Source organism: Homarus americanus, unplaced genomic scaffold, assembly GCF_018991925.1.
Source record: "Homarus americanus isolate GMGI-L3 unplaced genomic scaffold, GMGI_Hamer_2.0 scaffold36734, whole genome shotgun sequence".
NCBI lineage: Eukaryota > Metazoa > Arthropoda > Malacostraca > Decapoda > Nephropidae > Homarus > Homarus americanus.
Window position 1 is genome coordinate 10356976 of NW_024733126.1, and position 23710 is coordinate 10380685.

The following is a 23710-nucleotide window of genomic DNA, read 5'->3' on the forward strand; positions in this document are numbered from 1 at the left end:
GATATAAGCTACTGTGCCGAGTAGCATCTATGTATATAATTACGTGGCAACTCTGCACGTGTTATGTGGCAACATTGCCCCGAGGCTGCCATATGGCAAGGCAGTCTCAGTCTGACTCCGTGGGCCGTGCATGGCACACGCTAGTCATCACTTGTATTTCTCCTATCCGTTAATAAATGGACTTCAGTGTTACCCGGTGTTTCCCTACCCATCACTGCTTTCTTCAGGGAACACTTGGAACCTTCACTGTGCATCCAAATTTGTCTTCACACTTTTTCTGTAGCACATTCAGCTAATTTCAACAGATATTCAGCTGTGTGTCTTGATTCTGTGTCTATAGAGTCAACAAGATAAATACGGTTGTCCGCTATTAAAGTTATACATACTATAGGCTCATTATGGACATTACTCCATCCATCCATGGCCATGCAAACTGTTTTCTCACTAAGTTCCTCTGAATAGTTCTTAATCACTGAATCGTAGGCTTGATCCAAAAGAGACCCTCCAATTTGATGTCTATTAGTTGGAACATATCCTGGTCTTAGCACTTTAATCATCTTGATGTTATTAACCTGCTGCATTGCATATACTTTTCAATCATGTAGAATAAAAAGAGAAAACAGTTATTAGTAAAAAATCATTTTGATTTAAATCATGATTTTTATTCTGATTTAAATCGATTTAAATCATGTGATTTAAATCATTTGATTTAAATCATAACAACCCTGATTTGAGGACAGACGGTTTGACAAGGCACTGATCCACATTCTGTTCTCAGAAGAGGTTATAAGAAATAAATTGTCAAAGCTAAAGATTTATAAGAGTCCCGGTCCTGACTTGGTGCATCCCAGAATGCAAAGAGAGTTGTGCAACGACCTTGCTGAGCCCCTGAAGATCCTGTTCTGTAGATGCCTGGATGAGCAAAGGGTCCCCAGTGATTGGAATGGCTTATGCGAGTCATATAGTCAAGAAGGGCAATCATCGCTCCATGTTATAGACCAGTGAGCCTGACCAACCATGATGGAACATCTACTACAAAACAACCCTGTAAAGGATTGCCAACACGGTTTTATGGTGGGACGTTCCTGTTTAACACAATTACTCAAGGTACTGGATGTTTGGACCCAAATTCTGGAACAGGGTGGCAATATCGACAATATATACTGTACCTAGATTTTGCCAAGGCTTTCAACAGCGTACCCCATGAAAGGCTGAAAACTAAACTGGAAGTGTACGGGATTCAGGGAAGTGACCTAGCGTGAATCGGAAATCTTCTGTATGATCGCAAACAGTGTGTGGTGATTAATGGTATGAAATTGTCATGTGTACCTGTGACAAGCGGGGTACCACAGGGCAGTGTATTGGGCCCATTGTTGTTTTTTTGTTTCATAAATGACATTCCAGAAGCTATATAGTCCTCCATACAAATGTTTGTGGACGATGCTAAGTTATTTAGGGAAATTAAGAACCAAACAGACTGTGAAAAGCTGCAGAAAGATCTCTGAGAGCTTAAAAAATAATCGAAGGAATGTCTTCTAAAATTCAATGTCATGACGTGTAAAAGGATGCACCTGGGACACACCAACAGTAAGGAGGCATATCATAATCGCAATGGGAAGAAGAAACTGCTTTAATAGGGACTGAATGCAAAAAAGACCTTGGTGTGTATGTTGACAATGAGCTGAAGTTCGTGGGCCACTGTGAGAAGGTGAATCAAGCAACTAAATTATTAAGTCTTATCAGAAGGTTGTTCAGATATCTAGACAGTCCATCCCTCGTAACGATCTTCAAGAGTGAGGTGTCACCCCGTCTGGTCCCCAAGGTATGCTAGATTGCTAGGGTCTGTCAATTGATTGAAAATGTCCAAAGAAGGGCCACCTGACTGGTGCCTGCACTTCGGCAAACTCAGCTACCCAGAGAGATTAGAGCTCCTGCAACTACCTAGCTTACACTAGTTGGGCAAGGGAGGACCTAATTGAGGTGTTTAACATCTGAAAGGGCACTACTCACTCACGTGTCCATACCTGGAGCTTTCTGATGCCTGCCTCACAAGGGGCCACAGCTCAAGGTTGAAGAAGCCACAAGTCCAGATAACTGTGAGGGCAAACTTTTTCAGAGAGTGTTGTAACGGCACTGAGTGTGAACTATTTCAAGACCAGACTTGACCAGCACTGGAGCAGGTTCAGATACATTCAGGAGCCAGTGCATGACCAGTACCTGCCAACAGTGCATAACAGATACATGACCAACTGACCAAATGGCTTGCAAGTGGATCAGTGGCAAAGAGGGTAAAAGCGAAAGTAAAAGTAAAATGACCCTACTCACATTACTCCAAACAATGTATCCCATGACAAGTCTTATTCATGTACACCTGGCCCCATCTAGTTTATTTCAAGAACACACTTTCAGATTTATTCATTACTGTATGAATTGGATGAAAGTTCTCAGTACATATCTAGTTCTTTAGTATCTTCTGTGACACTCATTGATCCTGTAGCAGGTACTCTAGTAGCTTTTCACCATTTAATCAGACTGATTGGTCAAACATCATATTTTGATCTACCTAATGCTTGTCTGATCGTTTCTTTAACGCACAATGAGAAGTTATTTTGTCTGAGTTGGGTGTGCGGATGTATCTTAAACAGCCTAAAACTGTGAACTAACATATTGCCAATACTGTACTGTATGTGGTTCCACTGGTGGGCATGCCTTTTCATCATATATCCTTTGCATCATGAAGATCTTAACCATATCCTTACATATCCTCCAGTACTCTGTTGATGGAACCCTCAGTTTCCTCAAATAGTTTTCAAACTTCAAGCCTTTCATCCTGGGTATACTGTACTGTATATATATTATCTTTCTTATTCTTTTACTTCTCTGTTGTGCACTATTGGCAAGTGCTGGGCATGCTTGGGCTCTTAAATGTATCTGAATATGTTCAAGTGTTTATCAAGCTTGAACTTGAAAGAGCTTATACTTTGAGCTGTCACAAACACTGCTGACAGGATAGTCTACAAGTTCACAACTCTTACACCAAATAAATTAGCTCGGGCAGTTTTCTGTACTGACAGCTTCTTTGATTTGAGGCTGCACCTGACGTGGGACAGTCATCCTCTAACTTCAGATATGTACATTTACTTGAGTAATGTCCTTTGAGGTGTTCATAAACTTAAATTAAATCACCCTTTGGGATCAATAGTATAAACTGGATAATTGTAGATCCTGTTTCTCTCTTAGTGAGTGAGGTGTCTAAATGGTGACACCAGTTTTGTAGCCATTTGAAAACTTTTATTGGAGATGAGTTACATAAATATATATATATAGGATCTTCATATTAATACAGCAGTACCATATCTGCTGAGCTTACTAAGCAGATACTGACTTGAGACCTTACTGGATGCCATCGTGCCATCATAAAATTTTTGTGAATTTACATTTAATAACCTCGCCTACCCTCTTTGCCTATAACTTTGGTCACCACTCTCGAAACTTTTTGTATCAGTTATTATTTAATTTATAACAAACCCTACATTAGCTATACTCGTGAGGGTAATTCCCATAGGCATTGCTGTCTAATAGGAAGTGTGAATACAGCACACTGCAAACTAAGTATTTTGTACATTAAGAGGCACTACACTTACACATCTTCATTTCACCAACCTTGTAAGTACATATTTACAACTAGTTGGACTGGGAGTGCCCTGGAATTGAGCAAAAGACCCTTAACACAGGAGGCAAGAGCTGTATTTGGTCAACTGCCACTCATTAATTTATGCTAAACCTTACTTAATTTACACCAGGCCCTGCTTATTTTATACTCAACAATGCTTATTTTACATGATGATTATTTCATTTGATACAGGTGGCGTACTTTACAGCACTATTCCCCTATGTCGTTTTGTTCACTCTGTTGGGCCGGGGGGCATCACTGCCTGGTGCTGTGGATGGCATTCTGTACTTCATTACTCCACAGTGGCACAAGTTACTTGACCCCAATGTAAGTACTGTACTGTACTGGACAATTCCCAATCCATAAAATTAACAGGATGCAATGCTGTTATAGGACAGAATGAGTGTTCAAAGTTTCATACGACAAACTGATATTGTGTAATATATCATACAATTTAATACCAGACCATGCAACTTGGAGAGCTGCCATTAGTTAACCACGGGTAACCCACGCAAGTGTGGAAAATAGCTATAAGCGATGATGATGATGAAAATCCCATATGAGAAAATGGAAGGTGAACAAATTGTCACCACACAAATTCCTACTGAACCAAATCTCCCCACGAAAACATTCAAGTAAGCAAGTTCCTACTTGCTCACTTGTATTAATTTTTTCATGTGGAGAGATTTGTAGAGTGTGGTCATGGAAGGGAAGAGAATGAGAATAGAAGGGAGTTGCAGGAGAGAATGTTTTGTTTTTTTTCTTTTTATTGGGATCAGCCTACCTCGGCAGAGATCACTAACCCACATGCGGATCTGGGGGGTGAAAAAAAACAATAATGAACCTAAAATAAATACAGAAATGGAAAAAAAATCAAAAATCAAAAGGGAGAAACGATATATATGTTGTGTTGTCAAAGTAAGAGAAATAATTGAGACCCTGCAATTGTGTGTAAATGAGGCAGAAAGTCAGATCAGCAACCTGGGACTTGGTCGCAATATTTGTGATGCCATATAGCAGCAGGGTCTACCATTAGACAACACATTATGCTTCCAATATCTTCCCAGGCGGTAGTACCTCCCTGTTTGATAGCTGCCTACTACCTACTACCTAATAAATAGTTGGAGAGTATGAAAAATATTGTTATAGGTGTACTGGTGTTTGTGTATTGATGCTGTGTGTTGGATTGGTGGAGTGTATTAAGCTGAATGACTTTTTGTGTGACAATTATTTATGTGGATATTACCTGCATTTACAATGGTCTTTCTAGTATGTACTTACCCCTAGAATTATTTTAACACTCTGGGGTGGCTATTTTGTTTCTATGATGGTAGGAAACCACGGGCTCCTGCCATTATCTTAATATTTATTAAGTTTGGGGGGCCAACAGGTGTGGTACGCTGCTGTGGCTCAGTCCTTCTTCAGTCTGTCTGTCGGCTTTGGAGCTATCATCAACTTAGCTTCTTTCAATTCATTTAAGCATAATGTGTACAGGTAATGTTTCTTGTTTAAAAATTTATATAATTTTCCAATAGAAGTTTGACACCATATCATGGAAAAAAGATACGTATAGTACAGTACTATGACAAAAAAATTTAAGCATTTTTTTATTAAGGAGGACATATACTTTTAACATTCTTTACCTTATTTTTGCTACTGAAAATTATATATTCTAAATGAGGTCGGAGTAAAGTAGTGATGAACTACCTGTTAAATGTTTTTGGTGTCATTATCTGATAAAATGCCCCTATATCATCAGTTTCAATAAGGGTCATCATAAAGTAAAATGATAAATAATAAACTCAACAGCATCTGCAGGCACTCCTACAATAGGGTAAATTTAGGCATACATAAAACCAAACACAGAATGCTCTTGAAATGTAATGTTGCAAACTAACGGTGTTCTGTATGTGTGCGTGTGGCCAGGGATGCATGGATCATCAGTCTGGCAGACACATTGACATCATTACTAGCTGGTTTCACCATTTTCGCCATTCTGGGGAATTTGGCATATGAACTGGACACTGATGTGGAGAATGTGGTGCGTGGTGGCTCAGGCTTGGCCTTCGTATCTTACCCAGATGCCCTCGCTAAGTTCACTTGGGCACCACAGGTAAGATGACTACAAGTAGCTAATTCTCAAGGACATCTTATCTTCTATGCAAAAATATGGATGTACATACGATGTAGAATATACTAAAGCCCATTTTAAATACTCCTGTAAAAATTTAGCAGCCTCAGCAACACTGCCATTTATTATTTATGACTTATTGCACAGCACTATAACTATAATTATGTTCATAATAACACAGGTTTGAATGCACAAAAACAATCATACTGTATATAGATATTTGAAGAACACAAATATTGCATTGTAATTATCATTAATATATTGAGATACTGCATCTACTCAATATAATTAAAAGTATTCACTCCTCAGCTGTTTGCTGTGTTGTTCTTCTTGATGTTGTTCACCTTGGGTGTTGGATCAGCAGCAGGACTCACAAGCAACATCATCACCATCATCTGCGAACAGTTCCCCTCCTTAAATAAAGCCTATGCCACCATCGCCATCTGCATCACTGGCTTCCTTGTGGGCCTCATCTACATCACACCAGTTAGTTTTATGCTATTTAATACTCCCTCTCGTCTACACAATGCCAGTAATATGATCAGCCTAACTACCAATACAGTACTGCATATGTGTAGCCACACCACCACCACCATCTTACAGACAGCACATAGGAGCCATTGATGTATTTTGTAACCTGTATTAAAACTATAAACATGCAAGAAATGCTTGCATTCAGAGATAGAGGTGGAATGCTTATGTAGCATACCTAGTCTGGCTACTATTGTGAGGGTCCTTAAAGTCATTCCAAGAGTTTACTAGAATGTAACACCATCAGTAAAAAACATTATTTTGAAAATTATTTGCTTGCCAAAGACTATTAGGTATGTTTTCACCATTACCCCCTACTACCAGGGTGGCCAATGGATTCTGGATCTAGTGGACTTCTTCGGTGGTGGCTTTATCATCTATATCCTTGTCATTGTCGAGACCGTGGCCATTAACTACATATATGGTGAGTACAAACTGTCTAGGAGTTGTTCTTTTTATCTATACAGGTATCAATCAGCTCAATAAAGACCATTTCTGGCTAAAAGATAATTTCTGACCCTTCCACACCCTCTAAAGCAGCCTGTGATTTTTTGAAAAATTAATGCAGTATAATTTATTTATATGTGTGTGTGTTTGTGTTGTGGAGGGGGCTGTAGATGCCAGGATGTGAGGGTCAGTGTTGAGGAAAAAAGTACTGTATTGGTACTGTACTTCTATTTACATGGTGTAACAGCTGTTTGAGTACAGTATAGGTGATCATGAGAGCCATTTGGGGAACAACAGCACATGAGCAACAACAGTGAAAGAGTAATCACACCATTTTATGGCAATTTTCCATGGATGTGTGGATTAGCCGTGATTACCTGGTGCCAGCTCTTCAAGCTGCACAGTCTTTTACAGGTTCTCTTATCAGGTTCTTGTCTCTTGAGATCATTTCTCACAGCCACTCCCTACCATATTCTAGGCATACCTCTAGCAATCCTTCCTTACCTCCATATTAATACTGATGCACCTTTAGACCCAATTGACTTCCTCCATTTTCTTCATATACCTGAACCATCTCAGCCTACCTCTACACAAAAGCTCATCAATATCCTCATACCCAACCACCCTCTCAGGTCTGAACAGAATTTCCTATCTCTTAACATTACACTACACTAGACAAAACCCAAAGAAGCTCTTTCCTGAACTTTGTGAGGGAAGAAACTACTGCAAATAACCAGGCCTCCCTCAATTAGAAGAGGAAAGTCATTTGGTCAGTATGTGAAAAGGATTATGCTCTCAGTGGTTACAGTATTGTAAGCAGACACAACAACTACAATGCAAGGAGCTAAGGACCGTGCATGGAATCCTGAATGAGTTCTTTTGTACCTTGCCAATGAGAAAATCATGGACAATTTGGCAAGTAAGGTCAACATCTTGATTTTTAACAATGGTACTCTTGCAAAGCAAGATCATTACTGTACTAAAATACATCATTTGCATGAAAATGCATGGGGAGATGCTACCGGCAGGTCTGTCTCAATCCTTCATACTGTAATAGGAACCTGTTTTCTCCAAACATCACAACATTAAACAGGTCACATTTTGCCCATCTTTGGGCAAAAACTACTTAGCTAATTTGACCAGGATGAACTGCAGGATAACATATGTTCATGATGCCTCGAGTACAGTACCTCCTCACCAGATGTCTGGCATTCCATAAGCCTGCTTATTTATTGAGGTGTTTGCCCTTCTTCAGTAGCTCCATTTTGCATAAATACAATATACTCTGCTGTAGTCCATGTTGGTAAAATCCACTAGCCTTCATCACGATAATGGACATTGGGATGTAAGCTATGCTCCGTGTCAGGTTCAGGAATCTGGCCATCCATACAGCTTCACAGTTTGCATTACCAGTTTTACCAGTTTGCCTATCATTGTTCATCACAGTAAATGAGCCATAGGTGAAATTCTTCCTAAGTACCTAGGAAGTGCTGGAGTGCAAAACCCAAGCTATTGTCATGGAGATGCTCCATAGGATGCCCAAGCAGCTCCATCTTCCAGAGCATATCCTTCAAAAGATCACAAATAATCCAGCTAACATGAGAACATGCCAATAGCACAAGGGAAAGCTCAGCTTGGGGTCATGCTCTGTGGATTTCCTCCTGGTTACTCATACTCCCCAGGAAGTACCCACCTCTACCCAAAGGCTCTAATTATCAGCATAAATTGTTGCCTTATCATTCTAATCCACACTAAATATGAGTACTGTACAGTCAACCCTAACTTTACGCGGTCCCATATTCTGCGTTTCCACGTTTACGCGGTACCCTGCCGGAACCCAGGATGCTCACATTCCGCGGTGCATGTACCCCTTTACGCGGAGAGTGTCCGGCTCGACGCTATTTTTAGATTCGCCCCTCCCGCCTGCTCCCGCCTCAGCCTGGGCAAGCCGCGCGGTAAGGTTGCGCAGTGCATGTCTCCATTGCATTATCAGCGACGTCATATGACGTATCAGACTGTGATTGGCCATGCATCCCTACCTCCCTCCGCTGCTAGCTGTAATTGGTTTAAAGTAATATGACGTGTCCACCCGGGGAAGGGAGGGAGGGAGGGAGGGAGGAAAGACGACGCTTCACCTAGCCGCGGCAGTTTCATCCCTCCAGGCCACACCGTGTAATCATGCATCCATTGTTCTGTAAAATGGCTTCCGCCAGACCACCGCCCCCAGAGAGAAACCTTTCCTTGCCTGGACCCAGCCGCCCTAAGCCCAAGAAGACACGACGTTCCTTAAGCTACGAGGTGAAGTACAAGATCATCCAAGAGTTAGAGAAAGGAACAAGACAGGTTGATTTGGCGCGCCAGCATGGTGTGAACGAATCTACGATCCGGACGATAAAGAAGGATGCAGCCAAGATAAAGGAGCACATGAAGATCACAAAGTCTACAGGTGCTTCTATGATCAAGTATTTCCACAACCAGGTGCTTCTCAAGACGGAAAAATTACTTGTGAGCTACTTGGTGCGTCAGGCGCGACGGAACATGGAGGTCGACACGCGCTCTGTTAAGGAGTACGCACGTGAACTGTATGCTGCAGTGTCACGAAAGATGGGAATTACAGAGCCCAAACCCTTTAATGCTTCCTCTTGGTGGTTACAGAGGTTTAAGATGCGGAACAAGATCACCAATATCAACATTGGTGGTGAAGAAGCTAGTGCTGACCGTGCTGCGGCTAGGGAATTTCCTCCGTTTTTACGTGAGATTATGGAGGAAGGACAGTACACCGACGACCAGGTGTTTAACATGGACGAATCTGGTCTTTTTTGGAAAAAGCTACCTTCCAAGACCTTCATTGTGAAGAATGCCAGCAAGATTCGGGGCCGGAAGTTGCAGAAGGAGCGCATCACCGTCCTGTTTACCACCAATGCCTCCGGTACCTGTAAGCTCAAGTTATCAGTGATCCACACAGCCCGCAAGCCGCACGCCTACAAGAGCATGGACATGACCAAGCTAAATGTCCACTGGCTGACCGCACGTAAGGCGTGGATGTTCTCTACACTGTCCCTCTCCTGGTTTGATGACTGTTTCGTTCCCGATGTAAAGAAATTCTGTGAGCAACAGAATGTGCCATTCAAGATTTTGTTGCTGCTGGACAACGCACCAGGACACTCGCCCCTACTGTTAGATCGTCACCCCAACGTAAAAGTGGTCTTCCTTCCTCCCAACACTACGTCTATATTACAGCCCATGGACCAAGAGTTAATCTGTAATGTAAAAGCTGCATTCTCAACTAAAAAATTCAAGCTCCTGAACGACTACACCAACACCAGGGAAGAGTTGCGTAACCTGAGTGACACCACCACCGATAGCAAGAGCGAAGACGACGAGGATCAACAGTTGGCAGAGCAAAAAATACTTTTCAAACAATTCTGGAGAATATTCAACATCAAGAAAGCTGTGGACTTCTTGGTGGAGGCATGGGATCAGCTGTCTGTAGCAACTGTTCGTCACGCATGGAGACATGTGTTGCAAGGCATTCCGGCCGTTAGGCAGAGTCAATCTGTGACTGGTGAGGTTCAGACTGTTGCAGTAGCAGTGGACCTTGCCAGAGAAGCTGCGCAGAGTGTTACAGCTGCAGGCTTCTCCGAGACCACCAACGACGACATCCTGGAGGTGATAAGGGATCCTGATGTGACTACCGACGAGATGGTAGATGATGATGACGTCAGTGAAGAGGCAGGTGGTGCGTCATCCCAAGAAGAACACCGCTTATCCCATAGTAATGTTAGGGGTGCCATCGAGTGTATCGGGAAAGTCAAGCTCCCCCTTTCCGACGACCCTGACGCAAACAGGTATGAAATCTTCACTACCCAGCTGTTGCAGACTATGGAGCCCTACTTCAAGGTTTATCACGACAACATAAACACCAGCCGTCAGCAAAGCATAACAGAGTTCTTTGCCCGCAACCCACCACAGCCAGCCCAGGCCAAAAAATAGTGACAGAGGTAGAGACAGTGAAGATGACTCCGAGGGATTTGTCAGGGATTCCCTGACAAGTTTGGATGACAGTGATGGTGACTCACCTGAGGGCCAGTAGCCTGCCCTCTGCCTCGGAACCAGCCTTCATCCCAGTATGCCGACCCATCTCTTCTACTAACGTAAGTGTTCAACCTAACTTTTAGTTTTCCTAACCTAACCTTTATTTTTCCTAACTTAACCTTTATTTTTCCTAACCTAACCTCTTCTATATTAATTGTGTGTGCATATCATCATAAATTTAAGATAAAATTTTTACTACAACATAGTTGTGTGTCGTCAAAAAGTGGAGTTTGGGGGTCGGCCCGGTCTCTATTTCAATTAATCCCATATGTTATGTTGTTCACTTTACGAGTTTCTCACTTTCCGCGGTACCCTGTGGGTTATATTAACTGCGTAAAGTGAGGGTTGACTGTATAGCTGCATAAGGATTATTACTGACAAGTATGCATTCTATAGCCTTACTTTTTTCTTTTTTTTTATTGGGCACCCCCCTACGTCCTTGTGTAAGGTGAAGAGCAGAAGCGTTTACAGCGCCCAACAGGGAAGCATGCTAAGTTCATGCTTGCCTTTATGTCTCATGAGTTAAGGGTGTAGAAGCCTGAGGTCAAGGGCATAGAAGCCTGAAGAGTCAATGGTTTATGTCTAAGCAAGTTATTGGAAGCTCTAACAACTTGTCCCTGAATACGAATTTGCAACTTCGATTTACAGAAGGTACCTACTTTGCTGCTAGGTGAACAGGGACCAAGGGAGGCTGGGAAGTGTGTCCGAATAATTTTCCACCTCCTGGCTCCTGACAGGTTTATCACCTATTCCAGAAAATTAAACTGAAAAAAAAGACAAATAGTGCACATATTTTAGATAGCTAAGAAGTAATGCTGTATTGATCCTCCACAAGGTTCCAGAATGTGTGAAAACAGCTTTGTATGGGAGGAAGTGTTTGCTGCATTTCATAATTTTTCCTAAATTATTCATACAAAAATGCAGTACAGTATATCTGTGTGAACAGGTATACATAGTGTACTTATAAACTGCATTTTATAAGGAATCAATAATTTTGTGTCCTGAAAGTGGACTGAAACCTTCTCTTCTTTATATACAGTAATTGATACTACTCAGCTGCAGTAGGTAACATTATACCATCTGCAGTAGGCCTCACATGTGTAGCTTTGTGTAATCCTCTTTAGGAAAGTTGTTCAACTCATATTTCGTACACTATCCAAAGAAATCATCTACAGTATTGTGCTGCACAAGTGACCATAATGTGTTGGTTCTGAAAAACTGCTGGTAAGGGAGGAGGGGGAGGAGAAGGGTGGTGATCCTCACAAGTTTAAAAGGATGTGTTCTTGACTAAAATTGTTGATGATTATTTTGAAAGCAAGATTTATTATGTCTCACTCACTCACTCACACACACACAAAAGATCTCTATCGTAGTCTAAATCCTTGGGGCAAAATATTGTTCAAATATAGACATTTTCAAATTACAGATACCAATACAGTGGTTTCAGACTAAGGTCCAAGCATGTAATTATATTTTTTACCTGATGTAGATGTTAATTCTTATTTGTACCTCATACTGTACTGTAATTATAAATACAGGTATCCCTCGTTTAGTGATCATTCAGTTTAACGATTCATATTTTTTAACACCCTTTGTTGTTTAACGATTGTCAATTCTTGGTATTGCGATCTTCGACTCACTAGGAAAAATTTGGGAGGGAAGTCGGAAAAACTGGGGATTGAGTGCTCCAAGTATGCATCATTACATTACTGTAATGTGGCTGAGATATAAAGAAAATACAGGGGGACCCTCCCTAGTTTGCAGTCCTCCATTATTCATGGATGACACCCTGGATGTACCCAAGAATGTCTGTGGGTAGTTTTAAAGTTGTCGTCATTTTAGCGGCCAGGACAGGAAGCCATTCGTTCTAGAGAAAAGTAATTTCTTTTATCTGTATTGTATATACAGTATATGTGTGTGTGTAGACACACACACACACATACTGTACAAATAAATAAAAATTGGAAAATCCTCTCACAAATAATCAGAAACAATTTTATTAAAAATGTGAGTCTGCCATCAATTCCATTCCGTGCTTTATTCCTTTATTAATAAAGCACGAACTTGAGGGTAGACTGTCACATTTTTAATACTTGCCTCCACTGCGCAGTTGACAAAAACAGCTCACTCCATGACGAAGCTTTCAACTCAACGACATGGTCATCGTCGCTGGAGAGCACACACATAGAAATCAACGGCCGTTAGGTAGGATAAGTGAAGCAAATCCAGATGATGATGGACTTGTACATCACGTCAAGGTAAAGACTGTACGCGGTGCGATGGTGCGCCCTGCAGTAAGACTTTGTCATTTGGAGGGAACTTCACTTACAGTCAACTGATCTGCTACCGATATGTATGTTGGATTATGAGTGTCGACATTCGACTTCTGCTACTTCTTGAGCGTGTGCACTCAACAGGGGGAGTGTTACCGCCAATGAGAAAAACCAGGAAATATTTAAGTTTCTGCGATTACTGGGTAGCGAGGTTAGAAGGTATGTTGTATCAGAGGAGTGAGGCAAAGGGCTTGCCAGGTATTGATATGGTGAAGATGCTGAATGTGCTTGTCTGTCAATATTAACCAGATGCCATACCCCGTCACCCTGCTAGGAGGGCTCAGAACACGCTTTGAAGCCGTATTGGGAACACCCTACTCCTCTATGACCCGAAAATATGTAAAACCGTTTACGGAACATTAGTGTACTGTATATATGAGATACTACCAGCATATTATTGTTTCAATTACTGTACATTATTTTAATGGATGCTCTTAATATCCCACTGTAGTTGTATTATCGTGTTAAGTTCATGAGGTTAAGGTAATGAATGTTATATCAAATGTTTACTGATGTTTACTGATGTTTACTGATGTTGTAATGATTGTCTTTGACAGGTTTAAAACGAATTATATTATTGAGTCATCATATTTGGGTCTACTTATCCCGTAATTGCAAGATTGCCTTAAGGGCAATTACATTAACAATATCAGCGAACGAGACTTTTGAAATTTAAAACATAAGTTATTTAGACCACTCTAATGTACAGCAAAGCATAAATGCATCTCTGTGCATCCTAGGTAACCATTTTGATTATGTAATGGCTATAAATTTCTTTTCTTTAAAAGAAAAAGTGTCATTATGTGATTGGTTACTCACATAAAGAAAGGTTGCAAAATGTGACGTATATAACGGCAAATTTTAGTCTATTGGGCATAAGTATACCAAGGGATATCCGTACAGCACAGTACAGTATACATAAAATATTGTTCTGTACCCTAAATATATGTCTGTGTTTTTCCACAATTCTATGAGTACATTAAATACCTCCAAATATTTTCACCACAACATGGCAGGTACAAAACGCTTCCTGAGTGACCTGAACTTCATGCTCAACATTGAACTGGGACTATACTGGAAGTTCTGCTGGGCATTCATCATCCCTGTGGGTTTGACTGCCATCCTAATCTACAGTCTGGTTGACTTCACCCTTCCTACATTCGAGAATAAACCCTACCCAGACTCAGCCTATTGTGAGTTTTAATCCATGATATTTCAAATGATTTACAATCTTTCTACATTTAGTACAGTACTGTATATCAATATGCAGTACAATATACACAAGAAATTGAATAGTTTGTGTGGTTAGCCCCTTTTAATGTACTGTTAGGCTACTGTCAGCATAAATTTAGTTTCTAAAATGCAGTTTATACAGCTACTTTCCATCCATGTATTGGAGCAGTATACATTCAGTCAATTCCCATCCATGTAGTGTCAACAAAAAGATGTAATGTGGCATCTTAAGATTTAATACCAAGTAATTTCAAATACTAACCACAGCTTCCTATTGCTTTGGCAGCCCTGTAGTTTTTCACTCAATATACTGTACTGCCTTAATAGTTTCCAGAGCTCCGGAAAGCCATACTTTAGTTCTCTGAAATTCCAAAATCAGTTTATGCATTAATAGAGTTTTACCTCTCTATATCAAAATAATTGGTGAGTAGTCAGTTCGGTATAGGAAGGTTTTTGGTACGGTATACAACAAAACCCCAAAATTCATCCAATACTGAAATTTGTTCAGTACAGGAGGTCCCCGACTTATGAACACCCGCCAATACGAATGGGGTTAAACTTTAAATTTACAGTACAGTACAGTACTGTATTTTATTTATCCGATTTATTTTTTACTTTCATATACTGTATTTTGTCATTCTATTTCTTCTTTTGTCCTAAATTAAGTGATTTTAAATGTACAGTGGTCCCTCGGTTAACGAACACAATTCGTTCCAGAAGGTCATTCGTTAACCGAATCCATTGTTTCAATGGGATACTGTATTGGGTAATTGGTTCGAGCTCACCGAAAAGTACATACAAAGTAAAAAAAAAAAAAATGCAGTAAAGTACACTTACTTTGAGGTGTGTACTGTATGTAGAAGGTTCCTGATTGATGATGATGATGGGAATTAGAAGTGGGGGTGGAGGAGAAGGGAGAAGAGAAGGAAGTGGGGATGGAGGAGAAATCACCTTTCAGTGTACCCATGCTTGATGCCGTCATTTCACCAAAAAAATTTGAAGTTCACTAGGTGTAATTCAAGATTATTTTCTTTAAATCAATACTGCACCGCGCTATATATTATCAATATGTTAACTAAATTTCAGAATGACCAATAATTTCAATGAAAAATGCAAAAATATTCAAGACACCAACAAAATAGATGTTCACTCCCCTGTTTTCAAAGCTCAACTGACGCCTTGTGGCTGAGTCAAGCTGCTGATGGGCGCACAAAAAACTAGTTATCATATTATCAATATGTTAAATAAATGTTAAAATTACTAATAATTTTAATATAAAACATGCAAAATATTAAAGAGCACAACTTTATTGATATTTACTCCACTGGAAACGAATGTAAACATAGAACAGATTACTGAATTGGCAGACTAGCCCATCAGCTGATAAGCTGATGCTCACAACAAAACGTGATGTTCATAAGGATTTCATTAATCAAATTTTTGTTCGTTAACCGAATTGAAGATTCTTATGGAAGGTAATTCATTAACCGAAATTTCGTTAACTGAACCATTCGTTAACCGAGGGACCACTGTATATAAGGACTCAGGCTATGATATAGTGGGATTTTTAACAGTGTTCTGAAAGTACGGTATGCATATAGCATATTTTCCGATTTATGTACAAATCCAACTTACGAAAATCCTCAGGAACAGAACCCTACAATGAGGACAGTCTTCCTGTGTCTAAACTTCGCATCTCTTGCGGAGCTGTATTTATTTACGCCAACACCTCTGTACATGTAGAGTATATTGTAAAAAAACAATATACAGTACAGTAATTTATAGGGTATTCTTGAAAACTAGAAGTTGAGCAGTAGCATAAGTGATTATTGGGCAGTGCCAGAAAAAAATTTATGTCAAGTTTAATGCTAAACCAATGGACTTGGTAATAGTACAGGAACTACACTACAGTATATTTGGTTTGAACTTTTTGAGTGAAAGGGATTTAAAAAAAACACGTGTATATTTGCTTTGTTGGAAAATAGGAATTAATGATGGAGATATTTACTGGCAACAAGAAGCTGCAGTGTTAGTAAATAATGAGCTTACTAATTGGTGCCTAACAATAATTTTACCTTTATGCCAACAGTATGTGGGTGGCTCCTGGCAGTAGCATCTCTAGGTATGGTGCCCCTATGTTTCTTCCATGCAGTGTACAATAATGGCAAGAGCACTTTTTCTGAGGTTAGTCTTATCTGGCTATGAGGTATCTTTATAAATCCTGTAAGATCAATGTAAGTCTTTTAACTCTTCACTGGAATCTGAACATTAGGTATATTTCTTGTATGCCATCTTAGTTGAGTAATTCTTAATTTTGTTAGAAGTCTATTCTCATTCATCAAATATTTAAATAATTGATACAGTACTGTATAATGTACCTTATATTCAAATGAAGATACAGTACTGTACTGTATATCATTATCTTATTTGAAAGACCCCGGGTTCGATCCCCGGCACCTCCAAGCCACCTGGTCAAATACCAAGGAGACTGCTACTTTTGCACACACGGGAGAAGGGTGTTATTCAGTGTGACCCTATCAAACATCACAGGTTTCCCGGTCCCCAGTGTCCTCCTGTACTAACACTGAATAGAATGCCAAAACGGCTAGTAAACCGATAAGTGCCAAAAAGGATAAAAAAAAAACTTTATGACAGATAAACACCTGGTTTCAATTCTTATATCTAGTGCAGTAAACCCCCAAAAGTAAGGACTTTTTTTTTATTTAAAGGGGGATTCTCGGGTCACTGTGCACGAAATAGCCACTCATTTGAAGCCCCCTCCCCCGGGAATTAAGAACCAAACAGATTGTGAAGAACTACAGAAGATATTTGTGAGCTTCAATGTTACTAAGTGTAAGAGAATGCACCTAGATCATACCAACAGTAAGGAGGCATATCACATGTCCCAACAGGATGAAGAAACTGCATTAATAGAGACTGAATGTGAAAAGGACCTGTGTGTATGTTGACAATGAACTGAAGTTCTCGGGCCATTGTGAGAAAAAGATGAATCAAGCAACTAAACTAGTAGGTCTTCTAAGAAGGTTGTTCAGATATCTAGATGGTCCATCCCTCGTAACGATCTGCAAGAGTGGGGTGCTTCCTCGTTGGTCCTCAAGATATGCTAGGGATTGTCAGTTGACTGAAAATGTCCAAATGAGGGCCACCAGAATGGTGCCTGCACTACGGCACCTCAACTACCCATAGAGATTAGAACGCCTGCAACTGACTAACTTATATTACAGACGGGCAAGGGGTGACCTAATTGAAGTGTATGAACGTCTCAGAGGGCACTACTCGGCGAGTGTACATACCTGGAACTGGCAGACACCTGCTCCAGGTATGTATAGAGCTCAAAGTGAAGAAGCCACAAATCCAGAAAATTGTGAGGGCAAACTTTTTTGAGGTGAGAATTGTGAATTCTTGGAACAATCTGCCACAAAGTGTTGTGACGGCACTGAGGGTGAGCTCTTTTAGGACCTGACTTGACCAACACTGGAGCAGGTTCAGATACATTCAGAAGCCAGTGCATGCCCAATACTTGCCAACAGTGCGTAAAAGAGACGTTACCGAGTACCCAAGTAGCTAATGAGCAGATCAGTGGCGAAGACGGTAAAAGTAAAAGTACAGTGGTCCCTCGGTTAATGAACACAATTCGTTCCAGAAGGTCGTTCGTTAACCGAAAATTTCATAAACTGAATACTGTACATCATTTCAATGGGATATTGGGTAATTGGTTTCAGCTCACCGAAAAGTACATACAAGGTAAAAAAAAATGCAGTAAAGTGCACTTACTTTGAGGTGTGTATGTAGAAGGTTCCTGATTGACGATGATGATGGGATATAGAAGTGGAGGTGGAGGAGAATGGAGAAGAGAAGGAAGTGGGGATGGAGGAGAAATCACTTTTCAGGGGACCCATGCTTGATGCAGTCATTTCACCAATAAAATTTGAAGTTCACTAGGTGTAATTCAAGATTATTTTCTTTAAATCAACACTGCACTGCACTATATATTATCAATATGTTAACGAAAGTTCAGAATGACCAATAATTTCAATGAAAAGTGCAAAAATATACGACACCAACAAAATAGATGCTCTCTCCACTGTTTTCAAAGCTCAACTGATGCTTTGTGGCCGACTCACGCATCTGATGGGCGCACAAAAAACTAGTTCCCTGTACTGCATATATTATCAATATGTTAAAATAACTACAGTAATAATTTGAATATAAAAAATGCAAAAATATTAAAGAGCACAACTTTCTTGATATTTACTCCACTGGAAATGAATGTAAACATAGAACAGATTACTGAATTGGCAGACTTACCCATCAGCTGATGCTTACAACAAAACGTGACATTCGTAAGGATTTCGTTAATCAAATTTTTTTTCGTTAACCGAATTGAAGACTCTTATGGAAGGTAATTCCTTATCCGAACCGTTCGTTTACCGAGGGGCCACTGTGTAAAACCCTTGGAGGTGGGAGAGGGATGGGACTGGCCATTGTGACGATCGCAAGTTTACTTTTATTTATTCATTATTATACAGTGGTCCCTCGGTTAACGAGCACAATCCGTTCCAGCAGATTGCTCGTTAACCGAAAATCTCGTTAACCAAAACCATTGTTTCAATGGGTTTTTGGGTAATTGGTTCCAGCTCACCGAAAATTGTCTAAATTCAACAAAAATGGTAGAAAAGTTCACTTACTTTGAGGTGTGTATGTAGAAGGCTCCTGGATGATGATGATGATGTGCATTTGAAGTGGGAGGTGGAGGAGGAGAAGGGAGAAGAGAAGGAAGTGGAGGTGGAGGAGAAGCATTTTACTGCTTCTTGGAAGGTGAGTCACCTTCCATGAAAATGTCAGGAACCTCTGGACTGACAGATTCTCCACCATGAACATCCTCTCTCCTTCTTGAAGTGGAAGGCTGAGGGATAGCATTTTGTTCCCTCTGCCTTTTACTGAAGAAAGTGTCAATTGTGGTCTGTGGGGCATCTGTCCTCCTCACCATTAACTTATCTTTAAAGAAGGAGACCACTGAGTCCTCAACATGACACAAAGTTAGTTCAGTTTTTTCCACTTCTGGGTGCTTTGAAGCCAGTTCCCTGAACTTCTCCCAGTAGTAAATCACATCTTTCAACTGTTTAGCTGACATATGGTCATCACTTTCCATTTCCTCCTCACCACTGTCAGCCTCTACCTGTAACATCTCATCCAGTTGCTTCAAGTCATCAGGAGTAAGTTCCTCCTCATGAGACATCACAAGCTCTTCCACATCCTCCTCCTCCACTTCAAGGCCCAATGACTGACCAATGGACACAATCTCCTGGTCCAACTCTGTTTCTTCCTCAAATCCCTCAAAATCATGGACTACAGATGGCCACAGTGCTTTCCATGAAGAATTGAGGGATCTAGTGGAGACTTCTTGCCATGATGACACAATCAATTTTACAGCCTCCAGGATGTTGAATTGTGTCTTCCAGAACTGTTTCAGTGTTAGTTCAGGATCAGTGGAAGTTGCCTGATGACACCTAAACATTTTCTTCATGTACAACTTCTTGAAGATGCTGATCACATTCTGGTCCATTGGCTGTATGATTGATGTAGTGTTGGGAGGCAAAAACAACACTTTCACAAAGTCAAATTGATACTCCAAATTTCTGGCAAGGTCAGGGTCATGACCAGGAGCATTATCCATGAGGAGAAGAGCCTTTAAAGGGAGTTTATTGGTGGTTAGGTAGCTCTTGACAGAAGGGCAAAACACATCAACAGCCCATTCATTAGAGAGCTGTCTTGTCACCCATGCCTTACGGTTGGACTTCCAATAAACTCCAAGCTTTGTTCTTACCACTTTCTGTTGCTTGAACACCCTGGGGTTTTCAGAGTGGTAGACAAGCATAGGCTTCAGTCGGAAATCCCCTGAAGCATTGGCACCAAGCAATAGAGTGAGACGGTCTTTCATGGGTTTATGCCCAGGTAAAGAGGCTTCATCTTTGGTGATGAATGTTCTTTTGGGCATCTTTTTCCAGAACAGCCCAGTTTCGTCCACATTGAACACTTGCTATGGAAGATAATTTTCTTCTTCCATCAGTTTTTTAAATTCATCTAAAAACTTTGCTGCCCCTTCTTTATCAGCACTAGCAGCTTCACCATGCCTAACAACACTGAAAATGTCACTTCTTTTCTTAAATTTTTCGAACCAGCCTTTGCTGGCCCGAAAATCTTCAAATTCTGTGCCTGAAGAACCAGGTTGATCTGCCTTTAAATGTTCGTAAATCTCCCTGGCTCTTTCACAAATGAATTCAGTAGAAACTGAATCACCTTTCATCTGTTTTTCCCTAATCCAGATGATAAGTAACCTCTCAGTTTCTGCGATTAGGGATCTACTTTTTAACACTCTTGTAGATTTGTCTCTCACTTTCACTTCTTTAAATTTGTCTTTCTGTGCAAGAATTGTCGACACAGTTGATGTCGACATGCCATATTATTTGCTAAGCACATTTGTTCTAATGCCTTGTTCATGTTTTTTTATGATTTCCTGCTTGGTTTGGATTGAAATAGCTTTTCTTGATCTCTTAGGCCCCATGCTGGATTCAAACAATGTCAACATGTGTTTTTCAAAGTTAAACTTGTTGTAAATAAAGAATATTTTCTTTAAAATAACACTGCACTGCGCTATATATTGTCAATATGTAAAATAAATTTCAAAATGACCAATAATTTGCTTGGAAACACAGAAAAAAAGCATTTAGTTGAAGAGAGTCTCAAGCAAGATGTTACCTCCAGTGAAAACAGAGAGAGACTAACGCCTGTTTGCTGTGTTAAAGAGGCTGCATGCCGCGCATTAAACTAATCACTTTACCTTCACTTATGTTCAATAATTGTTAAAATGACTAAAAAAATTGAATATTAAACTTTTAAAATTATTGAATAGTATAAATTTCTTGATATATACTAAAATAGTAAGGAACTTAAGCCCTAGAGCCGATTTATGTATTGGTGGACTAATACTACAGCTGGTTGACCGGCCAGTGCAAGCGAAAACATGTTGAGGTCGGCTCGTAAGAAACTCGTTAACCGAGGGGTTGCTCGTTAACCGAATTTAAGAATCTTATGGGAGGCAGCTCGTTAACCGAAATTTTGTTAACCGAGGCGCTCGTTAACCGAGGGACCACTGTACATTATTCTCGCATGAGCAGCCTATCGTCGTGTATGTTTCATCATAAATAACATATACAGTATTCAGTTATAGAATAAAATACAAAATATAACGACTTCAAAATAAAATAATGACAACCAGAATCAGAAGGTAATTTCTTCCCTGTCGGTGGTGATGAGGGATGGACTATATATTGCCGCGTTCATGTTTGTTTTTTATTTATTCATTATATTCTCATATGATCAGCCTCTTATGCTGTACAGTATGTTTCATCATTAATAATAGAAAAAAAAAGAGAAAAAATACAATACCCTGTACATATAATTTCTAATTTGACTTCATTATAACGGAGACAGATGGACTGCACCCAGTGTGTGTGTGTGTGTGTGTGTGTGTGTGTGTGTGTGTGTGTGTGTGTGACTTGGATGATGGCAATACGTGCTAATCATCCACTCTCTTCTCGGGAGGATTACTATCATCCTTGTTTGAATTATTTTACCCCAAATCTTAAAAATTTTCTGTGGCTGAATGTGTGTTAAACTTATAGCTAACTAATTACAGTGCAGCATTATCAGCAAGTCCATTCTAAGAGTGAGGAATAAACTGCTCACTCATGTGTCCGAGAGGAGGAAAGGGGTCAAGTTCTTGCTAGCTGGCGGCTATTTCAAATGACCCCACGAAGCGGGAATTTCAAACGACAAATATTTAAGGGTTTGTACAAATGTTTCTCACCCAGAAAGGGTCCAAACCATCTGAAATCAGGACTTTTGAGGGTGTTTTACTGTACACGATAAAAAATTGCGAAAGAACTATGCCTTCCCAAGTATTTTCACACTTACCCTCCCTAATAAACACTATCTAGTTATCTATCTATCTGTTTACCCACATGTATGTCATTATGTACCATCAGTACTGTAGTACCCTGTACAGGAAATCTAGGTAGGGTAACTTAGGCTCAGTTTGGTGAAATAATCACTTTATCCCCAAACATTTCATAATACATAATTAACTTCTCTTGCGCCAAGCTCCTCCTTATTTTTTCAGGTCCATTATAAATACATTTTCAATAATGTGAAAGCTTTGATTAAGCTAGTTTCATTTAGCTTAAATAAGTTGATGAAAATTTTGTTTTTTGTACAGTATTTAATTTCCTGTAAAAAGTTTTTTTTTTTTGAGAGAGACAACTATACACAATACAGTAAACATAAATGTCTAATAACCAGTCTGTCTTGATTACTTACAGAAAGTGAAGAATGTGTTCCAGCCCAAAGATACATGGGGACCCAAAAAGAGGGTAAATAGAGAAGAATGGAAGAAACTGTCTCAGTAAGTAAAGGGAATAGCCAAGAAAACCTTAGAAAAACTAAACAATCACTGGAGGTGATGTATGTCCGACTGTCCGTGCATTTCCAGAGTTGAGCAGTGACCATAATTCTTGCAAATATACAGTATACTGTACATAGAAAATGGTGGTTTTCAATTTAGTATAACAATCATTTGTGTTAGTTAAGTTGTATGTCACATGTTTCGATTTATTGTATTTGTTCTTTAGTTACAAATTGGAAACTACCTGTAAAGTACAGCAGAAAGACAGTGGTGACCCATGTGCCATCATCTTCATATTGATAAATATAGTGTAAGATTCACTTTTTACCAATGCTTTTTTATGATTCACTTGTGACAAAGTTATTGACACAGTTATTTTCTATGTTTGTATTATAAAATAGATGAAGGGGGTTGAATTTTTTTTAACTGATGTGAAATGGTATGCCTTTTGAGGAAATGAGGTTTTATGAGAGAAAAGAGTACATGTACTCTGCCCTTCATAATGCTTTATGAGAAAACTAATATAGGCCATCAGGACAGTATATGTTAATTAGTTACAGTACAGTACTTCATTAATCTATGCTTTCTTTAAATGGCTTGAATGATACGATCAAAGACTGTTGAGCTATTATGGCACTGGTTCAAGCATCAAGTTGGGTGCACTTTGTACTCTTTGTTTAATATTGACAGAATCTAGTTTAACAGAGCTAAAGAGCCGTGAGTGCATGTGAGCATGCGTAAGTGTGTGTGTGTGTGTGTGTGTGTGTGTAAATTGATGTACT

At 39.8% G+C, this 23710-nt stretch overlaps 1 protein-coding gene across 1 annotated transcript; it reads left to right on the forward strand.

Moving 5' to 3' along the window:
• Positions 1 to 3853: 3853 nt before the first annotated feature.
• On the forward strand, positions 3854 to 23338 carry LOC121869298 (sodium-dependent nutrient amino acid transporter 1-like; the record flags this gene model as incomplete). The annotated part of the gene is made up of 8 exons (XM_042370543.1): positions 3854 to 4000; positions 5064 to 5167; positions 5600 to 5786; positions 6114 to 6290; positions 6660 to 6759; positions 14227 to 14403; positions 16533 to 16627; positions 22846 to 23338. Coding segments are annotated over 8 exons (1074 nt in total), but the record flags the coding sequence as incomplete, so codon positions are not given.
• Positions 23339 to 23710: the final 372 nt, after the last annotated feature.